Below are 20,951 nucleotides of genomic sequence, written 5' to 3' on the forward strand. Positions count from 1 at the left end.
GTGGGCCATCGAGAGAAGTGTTGTCATTCCTGGACATATTCCGATGATCAACTCAAATATTTCTACCTCCGTCGTGTAAATATTCCACAAGGTGGAATGAAACGTCCCTCGATGAATCGGATGATAGGAGAATTCATTTACGTTCTGACTGCTTCTGTGGTTCCAACCCCCCCTCCATGGTTCCTCCATGTTGGGGAATCAGTTCTAGCAGTACGAGTTACTCCTGTTCTCTGACTGATGGTTCTTGATCAGGCGGAACCAAAGTTCTACAGGTGTCAGCCCTCTGGCACCTGTAGAACTGGCTTTTGGAATTGGCATTTTGACTAGACACGCTAAAAGGGTCCATGGGCAAGTTGAGGCCGCGCAATCAAACCGTCACCACTTTTCATCAGATGCCCGATGGAGTTGTCAGCTGACAGCAAATGTGTCTGATCTGTTTTGCAGGGGAGCCTTTTCAGTGGTGCGCAGATGCGTGAAGCTGTGCACAGGGCAGGAGTACGCCGCCAAAATTATCAACACGAAAAAGCTGTCTGCAAGAGGTAAGCATCACTGTTCCACTGTACCAAAGTCCAGTTTCACGTAATGAGCTGAGATGATAATCACCGGGAGTCGAGGTATCTGTCATCGAGATGGGACAGTGAATAGGTTTTATCCTGCATCACTGAGCTGATGAGGCCCAATCAGGAGGTTCGTCCGCCAGAGTGTGAGTGAGACACTCATGACATGCATAGGGGGACAGGAGTAGAGGTAGAGATGGTCCTAATAGTGTCTTATGCACAGTGCAAACAGTTAACCCCCTCTGTGGCAGATGAATTTTTTATTTCTTCATTTATTCATTATCTATACCACCTATTCCCTGGTCAGGGTTACAGTGGGGGGGGGGGGGGGGGGATGCCAGCTGTCACATGTGAGAGGTGGGCTTCACCTTGGAAAGGTCATAGGGCCACATAAAGAGACATACGACCATTCACCTTCTCATTTACACGTCATATTGAGACACACAACCATTCACAAGTCTTAAGGGGACATACAAGTCCAGCCCCCTCACTCACAGATCATTCAGAGACATACAACCGTTCACTCATTCATTCACAAGTCTTCTGGAAACATACAACTCCTGTCCCCTCTCTCACACATCATTCAGAGACGTGGAACCATTATCTCAATCATTCACAAGTCTTATGGAGACATACGAGTCCAGCCCCCTCACGCACAGATCATTCAGAGACATCCAACTCCTGTCCCTTCTCTCACACATCATTCAGAGACATGCAACCATTATCTCAATCATTCACAAGTCTTATGGAGACATACAAGTCCAGCCCCCTCACTCCCAGATCATTCAGAGGCATGCAACCATTCACTGTTTCATTCACACGTCATATAGAGACATTCAACCAGTCACATGACCTAGCATTTGAGAGGTAAACCCTTGTCGGAGAAAAGGTTTTATATGTAATACAACAGGCTGCCTGTCAACGTCATATCCTTATTTTTATGTTTGCAGATTAATAGTCTAATCTTCACGGCGCTCTAACTAGTGTCACATGCCGGCCAGCCAGCGACAGTTGCCGGCCAAAGCCAAGGCTAAATGCCATGGTCACAGAGCCCAGAGCGCCGCTCAGCGCCGCCCGGCTCCTCGCCACTTGCTCAATGTAAATCTCCTGCTGCCCGTAACTGGAGCCCGGGCCCTGCCATGTGGCAACGCACTGACACCTAAGTGTTTGCCTCCACACACACACACACACACACACACACACACACACACATACACACACACACAAATGGGACTCTGTTTTGTGTGTGGAAATGCGTGTGAGGCATTTTAACAGGCCGTAGCGGAGGGCATCAACCCTGAATGTCTCTCCAGAGTGTCGGTCTCAATTAGGATGCAATTTGTCAGAATGGGAGGTAATTTGTGATTAAGCGGAGTTATGGAATAGCAGACACGTGCGTTCGTCCCCCACGCGGGTTTTTGGCTGAAAACTCGTCCCTCGGCTTCGCGCAAACCCCAAGAGACTACGTATCATCAGAACGTGCATCAAAAGCATGGAACGACTTTTAGCTAATGTCTTAAGTAACCATGGCGATGAAAAGGAAGGCGTGCAAAAATTCCCAAAGGAAAGACCAAACTGCAAAGCTGATCCTCTTCCACTAAACCCCATCTATAATATATAGATAAATAAATAAACAAGTCCAAGGCCTTGGCAGGGAAAAGTGTGAGATTATTTTTTGAGCAATATTCCGAATAACCAGGACGACGGAATCCCGAGATTGAAGATCCCACGAGGCTGAATGGGGGATGGATTTAAAAGTGTGTCTTATAGCGGGGAGTTATCAAAAGTTCGTAGAAGGCAGATTGTGTGCCCGGCCTGGACCTGATGGAGAGAAAGAATATCAATCACGATATTCAGAGGCCTGGAAATGGATATTCAGGAAATGAGGAAAAACAAATTGAAAAATAGTTCCTGGTGCCGATGGCGACGTTTTGGAAACACCAGAGACGATGTAGCACACATGCTAGGCCAGTAATCGCGGTGAGGTTTTGTGACGCGTCTGTCGAGCCACTTCCTGTCTTAGCACTTTGGAAACACCTTTGTACGGCGGCGAGAGTGAACATAAACAACGGCGAGGGATCGGGTGTTTGCGTGGGCCGCCGATGAGATGGAGTTATTGCTTGGAGTGACCCTGAACTACAAAGCAGGTAAATCCCGAGAGAACGTAGACTGGGAGCCACGCCAGTAGAAGTACTCTGCAGTCAGGCCGTTGTTGTTGTTGTTGTTTTTGTGATTGACCCAATGGTGTGTGTGCCTGTTTTCAAACAGCTGCTTTTTTCCCCGTTTGCATGGAGACAGAGGCGTTTTCGTTTCATTCACAGACGAAATGCAACCTGAAGTTTTTTCGCCTAAAAACGTTGTTGTGTAAATTGGGCCTCATTCTGAAATCTGAAAACAGCGTTTGCAAGCCTTTAAGCTAGCATGTTAAGATACACATACACGCGCACACACACACACACACACACACACACACACACCAATGCCTGGACAAATGTCACTCATCTGACCTTTAAAATCAAATCATTCCAGTAATTTGAAAGATTATTATGATTATTTCATGATTCATTCTGGCTCCATCTCATGCTCTCACTCTCTGGTTAATGCTAATTTTTATCTGCCATTTGATCTTAAGGCTATTTTAATAAGATTTGTGCATTTTTTTTTTTTTTTTTCAGGTGCAACTAATTTCCAAACCATTTGACTGTGTTTTATGATGTATCCTAATTTTCAATTTTAAAAACAAATCTGTGATGGGGATATCGCATGACCTGATACTAGATATACATCAGCATGTTGCCCGGCTCTTGGATCTACACTCAGGCCATATATGAAATGATGCTTCTATTTTTAGTTAATGTGTTGCGCAATAAGGGTGGCTTCAAGGATACCGTAATGTGGTGTACTGAGTGTTTGTGCAACGGGATTGAATTAATCCGTGTCCCCGCTCTCAGAATGCAGTGTGAATGAATAATTTAGGGCGACGCCGTAATATCTAAGCATACCGTTTACAGCTGCCGGGGCCGTCGGACGGGAGGTGGGCAGACGTTTTGAACGTGTTAGCCGCTTGGGGATAAACATTTCGGTGCAAACCGCTGATCTCAGATTTAAATGTAAATTCCATGCTGTTTTTTTTTTTTTTTTTATCTACACACTTGTCAGGTCTTGGAACTGGTTATTATGATTTATTCATAATTTATTTTTGTATATTGTTCAGAATTTAAGGTCATTTTTAAGCTATTAACTTTCTTTTAATATAATTCCAATTCAGTCGCCGACATCTGGCAGATTCAAAGGTAATTAGCAAGAATTTTACACAATTCTTACACATTTTTTGACAGTTTCTTTCTTTTTTTTTGTTTTTAACCAAGTTCTCACCATTGTTTTATTTTCAGAATTCTGATACAGGGAGAATCCGAAGTTCAAAAAAATTGACCAAATTGGTTTGAAATTAATTAAATGAATTTAAATTGATTAAATCAAATGTGAAAGAAATGTTTAGAAAATCAAGTCTTTTGTTGCTTCTTTAAGTAACTTCAATAGCGCACACACATGCAAACACACAAGCAGTCATATACAACACACCCAGGGGTTGTTAAGTAGTTGTTATGTCGAGAAACCTTGGGGACATTTGACCTTTGGAAGGGAGAGAAAACTAGTTAGTCAACATTGTTGAGGAGCCAAAGGGAAAAAAAACTGCAGATAATGAGACTAACTTAAACGCTCGTCTTCGAAACACACGTCCAAGTCAACGCAAACATTCGACGTGGTGAGCAGAGATCATATGACACTCAAATGCACCTGATCTCATAAAAATAAGAGATAGTCCTTACATGAATGAGACAAGCAGTATCGAGAATGAATGATGAATAATTTTCCTGATGATCAGAAGAAAGAAAAGGCCAATTTAAGAAGAGTTGCAGGAACCAGAAAAACTACCTGTTGTGTCATCGATGTGTGGGCTCATCTCCGGCAGCAAGTGTGTGTCACTCATGGCGCTCGCCGTTGTAATATGCAGCGTGGATCGCTTTAATGAGATTAAATCCCTCCTAGATTATCCCGCTGTGATTAGCGAGGAGGCTAACGGTTAATCCGGGTGATTGGCTTGGTGAAACTTAATGCCACACTCACACGGAGACACTCGCAAACACACAAACAAACAGAAAACGAGCCACCGGTAGGTCCCGCCACTGTCTGACATCTACATTTTTCGCTGCCGTGCAGCCGTTTGGGTAGTTTCGGCTTATTTTGCGTGCAGCAGTGTAATCCCCCGCCAGCGTCGCGCATTCGCATTTGATAGGAGGACTGATCTGACCCGGGCTGAGGGTGAGCACACTCGCCACGCTCCTTACTAATGGATGAACCGTGTTCTGTGGCGCTGGAGCGGTTGCATACTTCTTCCACCTCGGGTCCTATTAATAGCTCCATGACCTATCTGACATGGGCTGCTGCAGGCAGGTTTGATGGCAGCCATCGTCACGGCGACGAAGCGGCCGGGTCATATCGTGGGAGGCGCTCTCGTGTATTCCCGGAGATGATATACAAATATGTGTTTTCCCTTCTGGCTCAGCAGGTAAGTCGTGAGTCCCGGCCGCGGTGGCCCGCGGGTGTGTGTTTGTTTGGGCCTGGCAGATGGGGGGAGGGGTCACGCAAGAGAAGGCACCCCAAGCACTTGGCAGCTGGGGGGGGCCATGCGCCTGCAAGCCCTCATGCCTTTAAGCACGGGACTCTCATCTGACTCTCACACACACACACACACACACACATACACATACACACTCGCGTAGACGTCCAGACAGCCATGGAGGATGCTCACTACTATTAGCTCACTACATAGTGAGCTAATAGAAATCCTGCCGTTATGGTCTTTACGAGCAAAACAAGGCTGGCGGTTTTGGAGTTCACATGTCATTCACAGATTGAAATATCATATCCGTCATATCGTGGCAGTCAGAAACCTTAAACTCTCGACGTACGTATGGAAAGTCACATGCTGTTTACGTAGCGCAAATATACTGAGCTCATCTACTGCTCTTATTCGTTTTTGATAAATAAGCCCAACTCGAAGTGTTTTTCGTTATGTTCCTTGTTCCACAGAAGACCACTTAAGAGCTTCTTAAATATACTGACTTACATAACAGGGCTCTTGACATAGAGCACCTGCCTAAAGGGAATATTTATCAAATTAGTCTTTTAATTAATCCCCCTACAACTCTTAGCTAGCGCCCTTGCTACTTACCTTTGGCGGTGTGATGTAAATATCAACAAAAAGAAATTGGAATTTGGTGATTGTGGATATATTTGAAAGGTCATTGGACACCCCCCAACACACACACACACACACACACACACACACACACACGAAGCCACTACAACACCTCCTCCATCCACTACCGCAGCCTCAAACCAGCTAATGTCAATCCGGTCCATGTCAACAGGAAATGTAGGGCAGGTCTGCTGGGCAGGGCTTCCAGCCAATCACAGAGCTTGTTTACTGGCAGCGATCTCTGGTCTTGGGTTGCCAGAGGTTGTCATATGGCCTTGTATTCATCACGATAGAGGAGAGCGCTGCATGTTTGTCGTTCATACCAGATGTGTCTGCGCGTGTCCGAGTGTGCGTGGTGCTTTCAGGTTCACCTGCAATGCAGTGGCAGCGATATGACCCGTTTTTTTGTCCATCCGGCACTGTGTCAATGTCAGATAACCAGGACAGATGTAGCCCCGCTCGGTCCACTTCACGCTCACTCGGTTCTCTCCGCGTTTCATCACTGCAGCAAAGATTTGTTAGAAATAGGCAAACCTTAAATGCCGCAACACCATCCATCTGTATATTTTGAGCTTCAGGGGAAGTTGTCGTTATTCATGATGCAAGACTCCGGCGATACTTAGCTCACATGTCTGCATGCTGAAGTGTCCACGGAAAACACACTGGACGCCCAGGTCGCTGCCGATGGTGTGGTTTGCACCTTTTACGGCAGCGCTGACGCTGTCGGCGTGTAAAAAGGTGAATGGAATCCCACAAAAAGCACTTTGAAACTGCAAAGTGTGAAAGAGCTTCGATAATCCTATATGCAAGCCGTTTAAATTATAACATGCTAACAGCTAAACTCCCCTTTTAATGTTTTCCAGAATCCAACAGATTTTTTTTTGTCACAGTTTATCTGAAAATACACAAAACATTGAAAAATGAGTGAAACTGCCAGAAAAAGAATGGGTCACAAAACAAAATTGTAACGACGTGCATCATAAATTCACCAGAGGAGGCTTCAATATCAAATAAATACTATTAAATCGGCTTCAAAATTCAATTCAGAGTTAATCACGCCCGAGTGCGTGTCGCCCTCTGTGGTCGCGACGGCGGAAAAAAGTGATGGAGAGAGGAAACCCTCCCAATTCCTTCAAGGCGGATAATCATCATTAATGGCTTCAACAGTTACATCGAACAAAGTAATTAGTCTCGCGTCTCTGCAAATGTGTGTGGATGGTAAAGGAAAAAGAGGAGGCTCAATATGTCAGACAGAGTGAAGACTCACTCAGAGCCAGCTGAGTGTTTGCAGATTAATGTCAGCAGATGCTCCTGATTGGATGGCCAAGGCCAAGCATGATGGGTGTCTGTTCGCCAACCGCCTTGTGGATCAGGCCCGATAGGAGCGCAGATACTGGAAAGATGTGACGTTTCGCCTTCTTGTTCAGATTTCTACCCTTTCAAATTACTACGTGATTTGAAAGATCGTCTTTCCCTGCAAACCGATTTCAAATGTTGGAAGAATATATATATATATACATATATGCTGCTCAAAAAATTAAGGGAACACTTAAAATAACACATCCTAGATTTGAATGAATGAAATATTCTTATAGTTGAATGTTCTCACAACAAAATCACACAAAAATGATCAATGGAAACCAAATGTATGAATCCATGGAGGTCTGGATTTTGAGTCACACTCAAATTTAAAGTGGAAAAACAAGTCAAAATCAAGTCAAAAAAAATTAATTTATTATGAAAAAAAAAAAGTATATTATCCGATACACTGCGGACACACCACACAACTGTCGTCGTGGTTACAGATATAGCAGATTCCCATAAGGGGACATGATTGCTGGAAGCTACTGAAGACACCTGAATGCACCACCAGAGTCACCACCAGTCACATCTACTTTTTTTTTTTTTTTTTACTGTTTATACAATTTCCTACTATTATTTATTATTTTTATGTTTTACTAGAACCTCTGGCACAACAATTTCCTTCGGGATAAATAAAGTTGCTCTTAATCTTATTCTTATTCTTATGCCTGCAAGGGTGACTGTTCAGAGGGTAAACAAACATGGCCGACAAACACCTGGCTGTCACTGCTGCTAGCGTAGCTATCTGCTCTTTTCCTCATGCAGCGTAGTCCAGTTTGGCATTGTCGTTTTTGGCTTTTCTGACATTTTCATTGGCTGTCGGTGATCGCCACACACTACTCAAACAGTCAAACATGTTTGACTTCTTGTAGTGTGTTCTCGTCCAACACCTGCCCCGACTTTTTCATGTCGGAGATTAAATAAGAGGAAAGGTAAACAGGCGAGTTGGCTCTTTTCGTAACCAAACTGAAACACAACAGCCGAAAGCAAAAGGAATTCAGACGATAAATGCGAATGTCGACGGGGTGAGTGGATCCGAGGCTCAAGCGTAAACAAGTGGTCGGTGAAACCGCAGCGATGGTCTTTCTCCTCGATTCGAGAGAAAGCGGCGGAGCTTTGAGCGAATTAATCGCCCCTGCAGTTCCTTTTTTTTTTTTTTTTTTTTCTTTCTCGCTCCTTCTCCAACTTTCCTCCCCCCTCCGCTTCTTTCTCCACAACACTCCTCCACTCCTTCCTCCGCCTCGCTTCTCTCATCTTCTAAGACGATAATCACCGGGCTTACGCTTCACTGTCAGCGCTCGATGCCAGAACGAGTGTGCGCTGGGTCGATACATATTTGCGTGCCCGCTCTGTTCGTCCGCATCTCCGTGGTAACATCCCTCAGCGTAGGGAGGCCGCATCGGAGTCGGTAAAGGATAACGCTGCTAAGCTAATACTCGAACAAAGTATGCACCTGTGTAGCCTGGCTCCGCTCCTGCACACACTCCTGTCCTTCACCCTGGGTGGAAACGTCGTCCAGATGTCCCTTCCAGCGTCTCGGTCCTTGAGGCCTTCCCAGATCCAGACGAGATGCACTGGGCTTACTACTTGTGGGATGTAGTGCAAAAAAACAAACAAACAACCAAAGAAAAAAACCCTTATATGGATCCAGAGGGAGTCATTGAGAAGGCATCACTTGAACCTTCTCAGCTGTGTCCTTTTGGAAGTGAAGGAGCAGCTGCTCTGCTCCGCGCCCCCTCCGGATGCCTGAGCTCCTTCAGCTCAGGAGACATTTCAGCTGCTTTTATTTATGTATGTATTTATTTATTTTTTTCCCTCTCTCCGTCGAGCCAAAGCTCGACTTGACCTCTATAAATTCCGTCGAGCAAGAGGTCATGATTGCCGCCGACGCCGCGGCGATCAAAGCGTCTTACCTTGACGCCGACGCCGCTGTTGAACACGTTCTCGGGATATTTGAGCGATTCACGTTCAGTCCAGCGGTGGGGGAATACACTCTCCTGGCAGAAAATGCGGGAGGTGAAGGGGCTGAATCTCATGTGGACAGTAAGTGAATTCAATTTTGAAAAGAAAGGTTGTCCTAAACTGTTCAGCGGGGGGGTTTTAAAGCACTTCTTTCTCGCCCTGAAACAACGGCCGAACCCCCGGGGCTCCCCTTCTGTCCATGCCGCTCTAACCGTATCTGTGTTAACGCTGAACGCTCTGTTGTCCTTTTTTTAGATCATCAAAAGCTGGAGCGAGAAGCTCGGATTTGCCGCCTGCTGAAACATCCCAACATCGGTAAAGACAGGTCTTTGTATTTTTTTCCCCTTTTTCTCTTTTACCCATCAAAGCCTCACACCCATCTGGTCAGATACCTAATGAAACCCATTTTTTAAGGGTGTATTTATTCGTTTCATAAGCCAGCTGCAGCTGGCTATGCCTTGTCAAACAAACGGGTCGATTAGAGAAAGTTTAAACATCATTTTAGATCCAAAATCCATAACGTTATTAAGAGGGAGCCCTTCCTTGGCAGGACATTTAGGCACTTCCTGTTGACACACACACACACTCCATTATCCGTCTTGGTTCGGTCTGCCGGCCGAGCTGCGGCAGCGTTTTCCTGTTTTATTCATAAAATCGTCTGGCGGGGCTGAATGTTTCATGTCTCTACCGGTGAGAGACACAGAGAGAAAGATAAATAGAATTTTAAAAAGAATAGGTAATCCAGACAAGGCAGAGCGCGACGATGAAGTGATGGAATCATAAAGATGGATATTTATCACCCTCTTTCTCCTTTTTTTTTTCCAGTGCGTCTTCATGACAGTATATCAGAGGAGGGATTCCACTACCTCCTCTTTGACCTGTAAGTCCTGGGTCTTCTCTCCTCCTCCAACCCCCCCGACATATACAATTACATCACTGCCTCCTATGTTTGCCCCCACCCATTACCGCCACCGCCCACGCATTCCACATCCATCTCTTGGCAATTCCCTCTAGTTTCCATGGAAACGGTATGGGAAGGGGGGATAGGAGGACAGGAGGATTGGGGGGGGAGGAGGAGGATGCTAAATTAAAAAAAAAAAGATTTCTTGCTTTACAGTAGTGTTGTAGTTCAACCGCTTCATCTTTTTCCAATCGATTCAATCCAGTGTGTGTGTGTGTGTGTGTGTGTGTGTGTGTGTCCAGGGTGACCGGAGGCGAACTGTTTGAGGACATCGTAGCCAGAGAGTATTACAGTGAGGCGGACGCCAGGTAGAACCGTAAAATTCCCTCCTAGTTCTTCTTCTCATCTTCGTGTTATGTATTCTCCCCTTCTCTCTTTGTCCCTTTTTACCCCCTCCCTCTGACACATACTCTCCTTTCTGACTTCTCTTTTTTTTTTTTCCGCTCTTCCTCCACTCTCTCTCTTCCTCACCCCTTCCAGGTTGTTGCTACTTAAATATCAATTTGCCAAAAACTTTCCTTGCCTTTTCATCCCTTCCTCTCTTTCCTCTTCCTCTGTCCTTCACCTCCTCCGTCGGAATCAGTGCCAAAGCGCTTCGCCTTTCACACCCTGGCCGACACAGGAGAGACAACACCGTCCAACCGACGTCAGAGTAGAAAGCTTCACGCACAGTCGACGGTCACTGCGTTTCTTACACCGAAGAAGATGAGAAAATGGCGTCCGCCACCGCTTTTGTACTGTTACTGCCGTCCGTACGTAGCTGCGGTGGCTCAACACTTTTGCCATCGTTTATCTGTTAGCGCATCACAAGTGCTAGGCTATCTGGTTCATGGACAGCAGACGGATGAAGTTAGCAGGGTAGCTCCGAAGCCACTCTTTAGTCATGATGTTTCTGCTGCTGTCACAAGGAATCACCTCCTCCCGAAGGTCTTGGGACGGCGCCATCGCCGTCGCGTCCGCCCCTTTCGAGTTGGCGCTTGCGCGCGGGGGAATCTCGCCTTCTCGTTGTCGTCTTCTCATCCGCCTTTATTTTCCACCGGCTTTATTTCCTTTTCCTCCCCCTCCTGCGCCGCCCATGCAGTTTTATATATCTCGCTCTCCCACCACTCGAGCTGACTCATCGACAGACACGGTTCACTTCAACCAAGTGTGGAAGAGGAAGTGGAGTAGTGAGAGGTGGACAGACAATAGGCTGAGAGAAAGAGCGGGAGGGAAACGCTTGAGAGCTAAAGGTGCGACGTGGGCGCCCGTCCATTCAGCAGTGTCGAAAGGCGCTGAAAGTCAGGCCGCTTTGACGGCGTAACTGTGTTCGGTCGCTTCTCGGAAGAATCCGAAAGCCGGGTGCCGCCGCGGGAGAGGTTTTCCAAATCGACTCCGAGGCGAAACCCGTCAGCGGTTTGTGGCGCCGGCGACGTTTTCGACGAAAGGATGCGATGACACTTGAACGCGGGGAGGAAACGGCGTTGTGTCAAAATTAGCACGTAGCCTGCGCACAGCGGTATCCAGTTCACACGCTAACCGGTTGCTAAATCACAGTTTCCCCATTCCACCTTGTGGATCTTCAGCGCGATCTTCGTCCGACCAACTGTTTCACATAACCGGGCAGAGTGCTTTTGAGGGGTGTGTCCGCCTCCCACGATTCCTGCCCTTCCCTTTTTGGCCTTTTATAGATAAAAAAGCAAACTTTAATACTGAGGTCAACAACTACAGGTTATTCTCGCTTAGATGGATGTTCAACAGCTTCCAGTCATATCTTGCTGTGTGTGTGTAGGTGGGTGGGCTGCCGTGTATTAGTATGCTACACCGCTAATAACTGCTTATCTAAACCCCACAGCGATGCCTGTCTTTCCCACCCACTCTGTAACCCCTGTAGAACGTCTCCCTGACACGTGCGCGCGTTCACGCGCACACACAGATGCACATTCACTTTCCTTTCACCTCCCTTTTGAATGTCAGTCATTCAGGCCAGCCCCCCACCCCCAGCCCAGCTCCCCTGGAGACCAGGAAGAAGTGGGACTTTAATTAGCGACGATAATTAGTCACACACACACACACACACACACACACACACACACACACCCCAAACTGTGCTATATCACACTGCGTGGCTCCCTCTCAGAGTGTCTTCAGCTCCATTTGATTGACTTGCACTCACAGCTGCACAGATCCTCGTTGCAGACGGACTCAGATTGTTTCCCCAGCTGTCGCTGATTGTTTTCTACACAGGTGTGCGTGTGTGTATATGTGTGTATGTGTTGTCAGTTTTTTTTTTTTTTAGATAATACATGACCAGGATACTATTATTACTATTCCTGAAGATGCGCGCATACTCGCCAAAAGTACTTTTTTATAAATACAGCCCACTCACGCATCCTGAGTTGCGCACAACAGCCCTGATTTCTTGGTCTGAAAAAGTCTAGGACACGAGTTTCTGCTTTTGGCAGCCTGATAACGGTCCGTTGTGAAGACCTCGTCGCCCATTATCTGCGGCCCTTATCCTGCAACGCCACATTGACATTTAGCTCCCGACGTCCCCCCGGCGGAAATAACAGAAATTAAATTCTCCCTCGCCACTCTCCAGCAATGGAGACAGAACAGCTGGTCTGAAGGGAAGCATTCATTCCAGCAGAGAAGATTGGATTCCCTCCGGATGGAGCCTTTGTCGGCGATAGCAGAGCCAACCAGGAAGTAGCTGGGGACTGATTTAAAGATTGATAAATGATACTGCTAACATAACTATATATGCAACAACAAAAAGTTATGAATAATTTGGAGTGGTAGGAATATGGAGGCCACTGCTGTCAGGATGGTAAGCAGGTGTACTTCTCTGGACCATACAGGTCCTTTCTAAATTAGCTGTTTGTAAGATGGTGCATGTCTTACCTGACAGATGATTTCAATCATCATTTTGTAATGATGAAGGTCAGAAGGAGCTGCGATGTGCCTTTGCAGATCTAGAAAAGGCAGACAATAGGGTGCCAAGATAGGAACTGCAGTTGTATGTGGACGTCTGGAGGGGCGGGTAGGGTAGGGTGGTGCAAGACATGTATGACAGCTGTGAGGCAGTGGTGAGGCCTAGGTGTGACAGAAGAGTTCAAGGTGGAATGTGGAAGAGCTCTGTGGAAGAGCTCTGAGCCTCTTCTTGTCAGCTGTGGTGATGGACAGGCTGACGGATGAGGCTGGACTGGGAAGTGAAAGAAGCTGGAAGGGAAATATAAAGAGTCGGAAGTTTGCATGCAACAGATAACACGTGGGAATGAGAGGGACCCAAGTGGAACCGTGAGGTCGGGGGGGGGGGGGAGAGATGTAGAAAGTGGAGGATATCAAGCACCCGGGACAGGTAGTCAAGACCAACGGAGAGGGAGGAGAAGAGGTTGAGAGATGTTTACAAGCTGGCCTTAGCGGGTGGAGAAGCGAGTATCAGCCTGAATGAAAGGACAGATGTAGAAGACGGAAGTGAGAGCAGCTATTTTGTGTGCACATTGGCTGGAGAGACAGCTGGAGGCACCAGAGATGAACATGTTAGATGCTCTTGATGAGGCAGTACTCAAACAAAGTGGGTTAATATCAAAAGTCACGGTTCCACTGCCGTTTCGGCTGAGATGCCTCCCAACACCGGCCGGCAGCAGAAGCAAGACGTTGGGCTCCGTTAATTGCTCCCCCATCGAGCGGCCAAACACAGGAGATGCGGTGTTTGGTGTCCAATGTCACATCCTCATAAGCTTCAGCGCACATGTACCTGTTTCCAGGTTTGTGTGTGTGTGTGTGTTGGTGTGTGTGAATGTCTTTATGAGCACAAGCATCTCCCTCTCTCTCTCTCTCTCTCTCTCTCCGTCCTCCCACTCACTAGACGCTGTGGAGGTGTGGATCCTGCAGGCTGCCTGTCTCCTTGTGCCTGCTATTAGTCACATATTTTGCACATTACACTTTCATTGCACCAAAAACCTACACACACACACACTCACACACACATATCTCTTACCGTGCCTAACGTCGCGATGCCGTTTAGCGATGGAAAAAAATAGCCTCTGCTGGCGGCGGCTCACCGGCCCTCTATGATTCAGTTTCATCTTATACCTAAGTGTTGGGTTTATTTCATGTATTATTATCTCTCTTTGCTCTTCAAAGGCTCCCTCTCTATCCGTCCGCCCCCCCCACGATCTGTCTCTCCTCGCTCTATCTCTCTTTCCTTCTTTCCTCCGCCGCCGCCTCCTCTTGCGATTATGTCTGTTTCGCCGCGGCTGATCTCGTCTCTCATCGTGTTTTTCAAGCAAAAAGTGTTTGTCTCCCCCCACCTGCGCTCACCCACGCGCTCCTCCCCTTCTTCCCATCTGCATCTGCCCCCCTCCTCCTTTTCCACCCTCTTCTCCCTTTTCTTTCCATTTCCACCTAGATAACCGTCCCCCTCTGAAGTTCTCCCGCCATTTACCGCACTTTTTCCACCCCGCATCTTACACTGTCACCCCGCGACTTTTATCCCTTTATTTCTCCACCCCCTCTCCACACCCACCCACGCATCCTTCGTTCCACGTTTCAACCCCACAACCTCCCCCACACACCCCACACCCCCCTCTCTCTGTTTTGTCTTCACAGTCACTGTATCCATCAGATACTAGAAAGTGTCCATCAAATTCACCAATATGACATAGTGCACAGGGACCTGAAGGTCAGTATTTGTAGAGAAGCATCTGCACCCCCAAACCTCCCGAAAACCCTCGCCTGCATCACCTCTCCCCGCACCCCACTTCCTCCCCTTTGTCCTCCGTCTCGTCTCCTGGTCTGACGTCCGCCTGTTCGCCCCGTCTCACGATAAGCTCTTTTTGCTCTCATTTTCTTGGGTGTTCACTTTTTCCGATCGGTCCCCACCCCCACGCTCCGTTCCCCCATGTCAGCCTTGGAAAAAAAAAAAAAAAAAAAAAAAAAAGCCTGGCCCGGGAAATGGCCTGGAAAATGACCCGGGAACCCTGAAGTAAAACCTCAGGCTGCAAACGCCGACGAGCGATTCCTCTCCCGTGATAAATTTCCCGTCTGTCCTGACCTGCCATCAATATCTCCCACTGGGGTGGTTTGAAAAAAAAAAAAATTCCAGTTATTTTTACCGGGATCTTTATTGATTTTTCTTCTTCTCCCGCTCGTTCCGCCTCCTCCCGAGTCTTCGGTTTTCGAATTGCCGACACGGTGAATATTCAAGAGTCTCTCATTCCACGTTGAGTGCACTTTCGCAAAAGACGCGGCGAGATTTCGAGGTTAGGAGCGGTTTTTAAGACTCGGGGAGTCTTAAAACGCGGCGGCCGTCAGAAACACGCTGACGGTTTTATTTGAAATGGTGACATTTCAGTAAGAGAAATGAATCGGGCCAAACGGCGGGGTGTTATGCGCGCGGCACGCTAACCCTGCTAACTAACAAGAGAAGGTTCTCGTGCGACGCCTGCGGAAAAATGTCACCTCGGTCACTCCAGGTCTGGACGCCACGTGCTCGTTCTGGCTTTTTTCACGTGGACCTGACCTGCCCAGTATTTATTCACCGGGAGACCTTTCCGAACAAGACACAAGACAGTAATTTACAGCCCTGAACTTTATTACCGTGCCAGAGCATCTCCATCACCCCCACCCACCACCACCACCACCAATCTCTGTCTGCGTTTCAATTTGTTCCTGTCTGTCCTTTCCTCCATGCTGTGATTTATAGATTCTTTAGATTTACTGTATATACAGTCGCCCGTGTTTTGCACGGGGCTCCCAGTAACTGCGACAACAATCACCAGGGTGACAAATCACGGCGTTCTAATTCTGTATATCACAGATATGACGCCGCGCCTGCTTCTGGCGAAGACCTTTGAAAAGTTGCATATCAGAGAAGATAAGCCGCCATGTGAACCGAACTGAATAGAACACAACGGCTAAACCGAAGGTTGCTCCGTTCCCGTTTTTCCGGGCCTCGTTTTGAGTAAGAGAAGGTGTTATGAACCCCCGTGAGACGGCGTGTCATGGCGGGATCGTGGACGGCTTCCTCGAGCCTCCGCTCTCGACAACGCAACAGCGTCGCTTGGATGAATAAAGGTTGAGAGGCTAAAGCCCCAATCACACACATTTAGCTTCAGTCGTTGCAGAGCTGAATTTACGCCGCGCAATGGGCCAGAGTTCACGTCTGCCGGAACAGTGACCCGCTGCCCCGCGGCTTGATTGCGAGGTCACCGGTTGCCCTCACCGCCATTAGGATGTGGGGAAATTGCCAGATCAAATGAAGTCACAGGGAAGCTAGAATCAGGCTCTTAAAATGTGTTTTCTTTTTACACTTTTTTCTCTTATTACTTCAGATGGCAAAGCAGGAAGCATTTCTTATCAGATCCATGCAGCTTAGATGAAGACTTGAATGTAAATATTGAAGGAAAAGATGCAAATACCCCTTGCCAAGGACTAGCATGTATGCTAGCACATATTAGTAGCTATGGTGTTTTATTAGGAAGCTAGCCAGCTAAGCTAACGTGGCCGGGGTCATGATTAACAACGCCGTGTTGCAATATTAGCGTTGTTAGATTTAAGGTCCTCTGGAAGCGGCCCGTCACGCTAGCGCTGCTAGCTTGCGCAGCTTAGCAACGGGACCTAAGGGGGGCCGGGTTTAGGGAATGATGCGTGAACAGTGCAGCGATCCAGATAGGTCTGTTTGGAGCAGTTATTTTGTTTACAATAAAAGTAAAGCTATAAAATTTCATATAATTCACTGTTTCGTCAAATTAGGAGCGCATTATTTCCCCAACGTGAAAGCCTCGTCCATGATATGTCTTCACTTGAGTTTATTAACAATCTTCCCGCCGTACCCTAAAGTCCCCCGCTGGGTTTCAGTAATAGTTAAGAACACGGGTGTTGGGAAAAGAAAAGGAAAAAAAAGGGTAAAAAGGAGTGAAAATATCAATATCATTGTTTTATATGTACAGGAAGTCAATTATGCACGACAGCCCCTGGCGCCAGAGTGTTTTATCATTAGTGTATTTTATTTTGTGTGCGTTCACACTCTGTTAGCCCTCACATTTGTCAACATAATGCAGAGATTTAACAAAGACCGTGGCAAGTCGTCTGTGGCAATGAGACTAATGAGGTGTCAGTTTGACGAGTTACTCCGCGGTAAACGCCAATATCGATCTGCCTCATTCTTTGGACTGGTATTTCCCGGCGCCGTAGGGTTCCCTAAAATGGCCGATGCAAACCAAACAAAATAAATCACACACGTACACGGCAATCCCAGACGCGCATAAGTAAAGGGTTGCTTTTGCAGGAGCGAGTTTCCGAATCCGTTCAGATGAGGTGAAAGATGCCCAAACACTTTGCAGAATTAACTAGAAGGCTTCACACTCAAGGTTTCAGGTCCCCCTCCCCTTCTATCTCTAGTTTTTTTAAGATTGCCCGTCCCCTCACCGGCCCCCTCGTGTCCGGCGGTCAACAGACACGGGAGTCAGAGCTCCGTCGGCGGAGGCCGAACGGGCAGACAGAAGACGTGGCATCGATCCCAAGGCATATCTCGCCAACGTTGCCAAACGCACAATGACTCACTCCTTCCCTTACCTTCCCCCCCTCCGCCTTCTGTGACCCCACGGCCAGCCGCACTCTCACTCCCCCTCCTCCGATATCAGCTGACAGCATCGTAGAGGCGGCGGTACTTAGAGTCCGCCCACGAGCCGGGCTGAAAAGTCAAGCCGAAAAAGCGAACGCGTCCCCGTCCCCCCCCGAACCTCGACCGCGCGTTAAAGCATTCGGCCGGGAGAAGTCGGTTAAAGGTGAAAGTGTAACGCCTGGTAACAGAAGAGCCTTTCCAGCCCTCGCCCTTCCACCCCCCCCCCATCCCCTCATTCCCTCACACCCTCGGCCTGCGATGCACGGGATTGTAGCGCTGCTTAGACTAACATGCCCCCCCTCCCCCCCTCCTCTTGGTGTTTGCATGCAGTCATTGCATCCAGCAGATCCTGGAGGCGGTGCTTCACTGCCATCAAATGGGCGTGGTGCACCGGGACCTGAAGGTGAGTGGCGGGGGGATCGCCTGGCTGTCCGTTTTTCTTCGTATACTTGTGCGTTTTGTGACGCCGTCCTTTTCCGTGGAGTCTGTGTTTTGCTGGATTAGTTAAGGAGGAAGCGCCCTGTCCTGTCTGTGGGCTTTTGTCACCTGTCAGGTTGTTCATCCAACCCCCTCCTCTTCCTCAAGACGTTACTTTGGAAGCTTGGTATTTACATAAAAGGTGGAATTCCTGGTAAAATGCCCCACCTGATTGTTTTTTTTTTCTCTTTTTTTTTTTTCTCGTGCGTGCGTGTCAGCCTCCCCAGAAGCTCGGCGGAAATGACACAGCCTTCATAAATAGAGAGCTAGCATATTTATAGCCGCGCAGAGCGGAGGGACACCTCCGGGATGCTGCAGAGCCGTGCGGCCTCGACATCGACGGACCCCGATGGTTACCCGGGAGGGGGGTCAGAGAGTCACGCTAAAACCCGGTTGCCAACTCAGACGTCAAAACATCCTTTCTCGCCCTCGCCTTGTTTTACTTCCCCGCTCTGTGGAAACACGCCATGTGGAGCCGGGCTGGCGGGTCCCCGCGCAGCTTTCGCTCCTGCTCTACGAATCAATAGATCCATCCTGGATGAGCCGCGGGTGTTTAATCAGATCCGCGTTCATTTATTAGATCAGGGAGGAGCCTTGTCGGGATTATAGATCTCTGAACGGCACTTGCTGCCGCGAACGGGCGACTAATTTTCCTCAGACTTCATTTCCAAGCGGCTGCCGGTTCATTAGATGTTACCTTAGAGTCTTGTTCCCTTGAACACAGCTTCTAGTTCCGCTGCGCTTTACAACCGTGTCGGACCGGCGCTGACACGATTTGCGCCATCCTGTCCGTGCACGCTTTGTGTGTCGCACCTTGTTTTGCATGACGCACTTTAGTCCGGCCCTGCCTGCCCGCCCGTACAAATATCAGCTCCCGCATTCTGGCAAAGGCGCGTTGTGTTTATCTGAACCGTCGTGGCCATTTCTTTATTTAGCCGACGGCGCCTATCTGGTTTCACGCCAAGGCATCCGAGAGCATTTCACGCAGTAGGTCATGGTTTGATGACCGAGGACAGCCTGGGGTGACAAGATCCCTCAAATTAGTAATTAGGATATGGCAAGTGAGATGACAACATAGTGAGCTTACTCGCGCGTGCGCCAGGAATTGTTCTGATTTGCGGAGGCCACACCGAGAGCGCCATACGCATTCATGTCGTCTCCTGTGAAACGCATTTGACTTCGGCTTGCGGACGCCTCTCCCTCGCCCCGAGGAGGTAATTTCTCCAAGCGCCGCTTTTATCCCAAATTAAAATTAGGTTGATCTTTGCACGCCTCAACAATTTGCCCGCATTGGATTACACTTTTTATTGGAGGTCTCTGTCTCTTGACACTTCCACCGGAGGCATCCGTCAGGGACGCCACGCCGGACGCCGACCGATCATCCAGCGGCGGGACCATCGCTCCAAACGGTGGAGGCGCTCTTAAGCTGTCACGTAAAACGGTGACGGGACGCTTCCAGACGTCACTGTTCGCATACTTCCCATGCATGCCTTTTGTCGCTATGGTTGTTAGCAATGCCCCCGCTAGAGGGCAGTGCAGAGTTCAGAGTTCGCTTCCTACTTTCAGACAACAGGAGGCTGTAGACGGCACACGGCGGAGAAATACACTCCCCGTTTATTCCGACGCCGCATCGTCTTCTCTGCTCATTTGGCCCGACGCGCTTGAGCACGCAGGAGGTTCGCGACTCATGTTGTAACGCGATTATTGCCCCAAGTCGCAACTCATGTGCAGAGCGTAAGCATACATGTCAGTCACCTACGGTAGCGCAGTGGTGAAATCAGAATCTAGCACAGGGGTCGGCGACCTTCAACGCTCAAAGAGCCATTTGGAGCCGTTTCCCGCAGAAAAGAAAACAGCGGGAGCCAGAAAACCCCACTTTTGTTTCGCCTTTATGCTAGCTTTAAAAAAAGGTATTATTATATGTTGCAGTCGTGAAAGTAACAAACTTTTACTGAGAAAATGAAATCTAGTTCTGCATGCTACAAAAATAATTTGAAAAAAGAATCCAGGCTGCATGTCAAGGATGTACAAGCTCAATAAATGGAATAATTGAGCCACAAGCAAATTAAACATGTTTTATATTAATCTTACAAGACCACTATAATCTTCAAATTTAGAATGATATTAAAAAAAAAAAAAAAAAAAATCAAAAATAAATAAATAAATAAAGCAATGTGGGTCTGGAGCTGCGGGTTGCAGGCCCCTAATCCACAATGTAAAACTGCACGGCAAAAAGAAAAAAAAATAACATTTATAGCCAAAATGAAGGGCAAAGACTTTCCAAATAACAACACAAAAATGAAAGAAAATACAACCAGAGAATGTAAATAAAAGCCGTCCTCCTCTGATACGCCTTCACTCCGTGCAAAATTTGTTCAACCGATGCAAACGGCGTTCGTTAGAATGATGGAACAAGACTTAATACATTTACGGGAGTCGGTGACACCGCCACCAAACACCGAAGGCAAAATAAGTGGAGAATTCCTCACGTTTTACATTTAATGTTGAGCATAGATTAGCCGTTATCTGTCATCCTCGCGCCGATCCCCCTTGTCATCCATACGCTCAGCGGTGTGTGCATGTCTTTTCCTTTATATATGTGTGTGTGTGTGTGTGTGTGTGTGCTTAAGAGATATAGGCTCTATATGGAGACATGTCGCCGCTGAAAGCCTGTATGTTCTGCCAACGGTTTAATCGCCTTTTATTATTTATTTTTCAACTGAAGCTCATGCTTCGCAAGGAATTTCCACCTACATCAAT

The 20,951-nt window shown here is 47.6% G+C and overlaps 1 protein-coding gene across 32 annotated transcripts in view; it reads left to right on the top strand.

Annotated features, from left to right (window-relative positions):
• Nucleotides 1-20,951, top strand: part of camk2b1 (calcium/calmodulin-dependent protein kinase (CaM kinase) II beta 1) — a 60,517-nt gene that overhangs the window by 4,191 nt on the left and 35,375 nt on the right. For 17 of the 32 annotated variants that reach the window (XM_086169529.1, XM_086169553.1, XM_086169531.1 and 14 more), the window contains exons 2-6: nucleotides 445-539; nucleotides 9,400-9,459; nucleotides 9,970-10,024; nucleotides 10,348-10,413; nucleotides 14,699-14,771. In XM_086169529.1, the coding sequence (XP_086025655.1) occupies nucleotides 445-539; nucleotides 9,400-9,459; nucleotides 9,970-10,024; nucleotides 10,348-10,413; nucleotides 14,699-14,771 (349 nt within the window). Of the gene's footprint in view, nucleotides 1-444; nucleotides 540-9,399; nucleotides 9,460-9,969; nucleotides 10,025-10,347; nucleotides 10,414-14,698; nucleotides 14,772-18,044; nucleotides 18,118-20,951 lie in introns of all 32 variants that reach the window. The other 15 variants (XM_086169556.1, XM_086169530.1, XM_086169537.1 and 12 more) reach the window with 1 other exon arrangement.

This window comes from Fistularia commersonii, chromosome 22, assembly GCF_037954325.1.
Source record: "Fistularia commersonii isolate RoL2024-O1a breed Wild chromosome 22, RoL_Fcom_v1.0, whole genome shotgun sequence".
Lineage (NCBI taxonomy): Eukaryota > Metazoa > Chordata > Actinopteri > Syngnathiformes > Fistulariidae > Fistularia > Fistularia commersonii.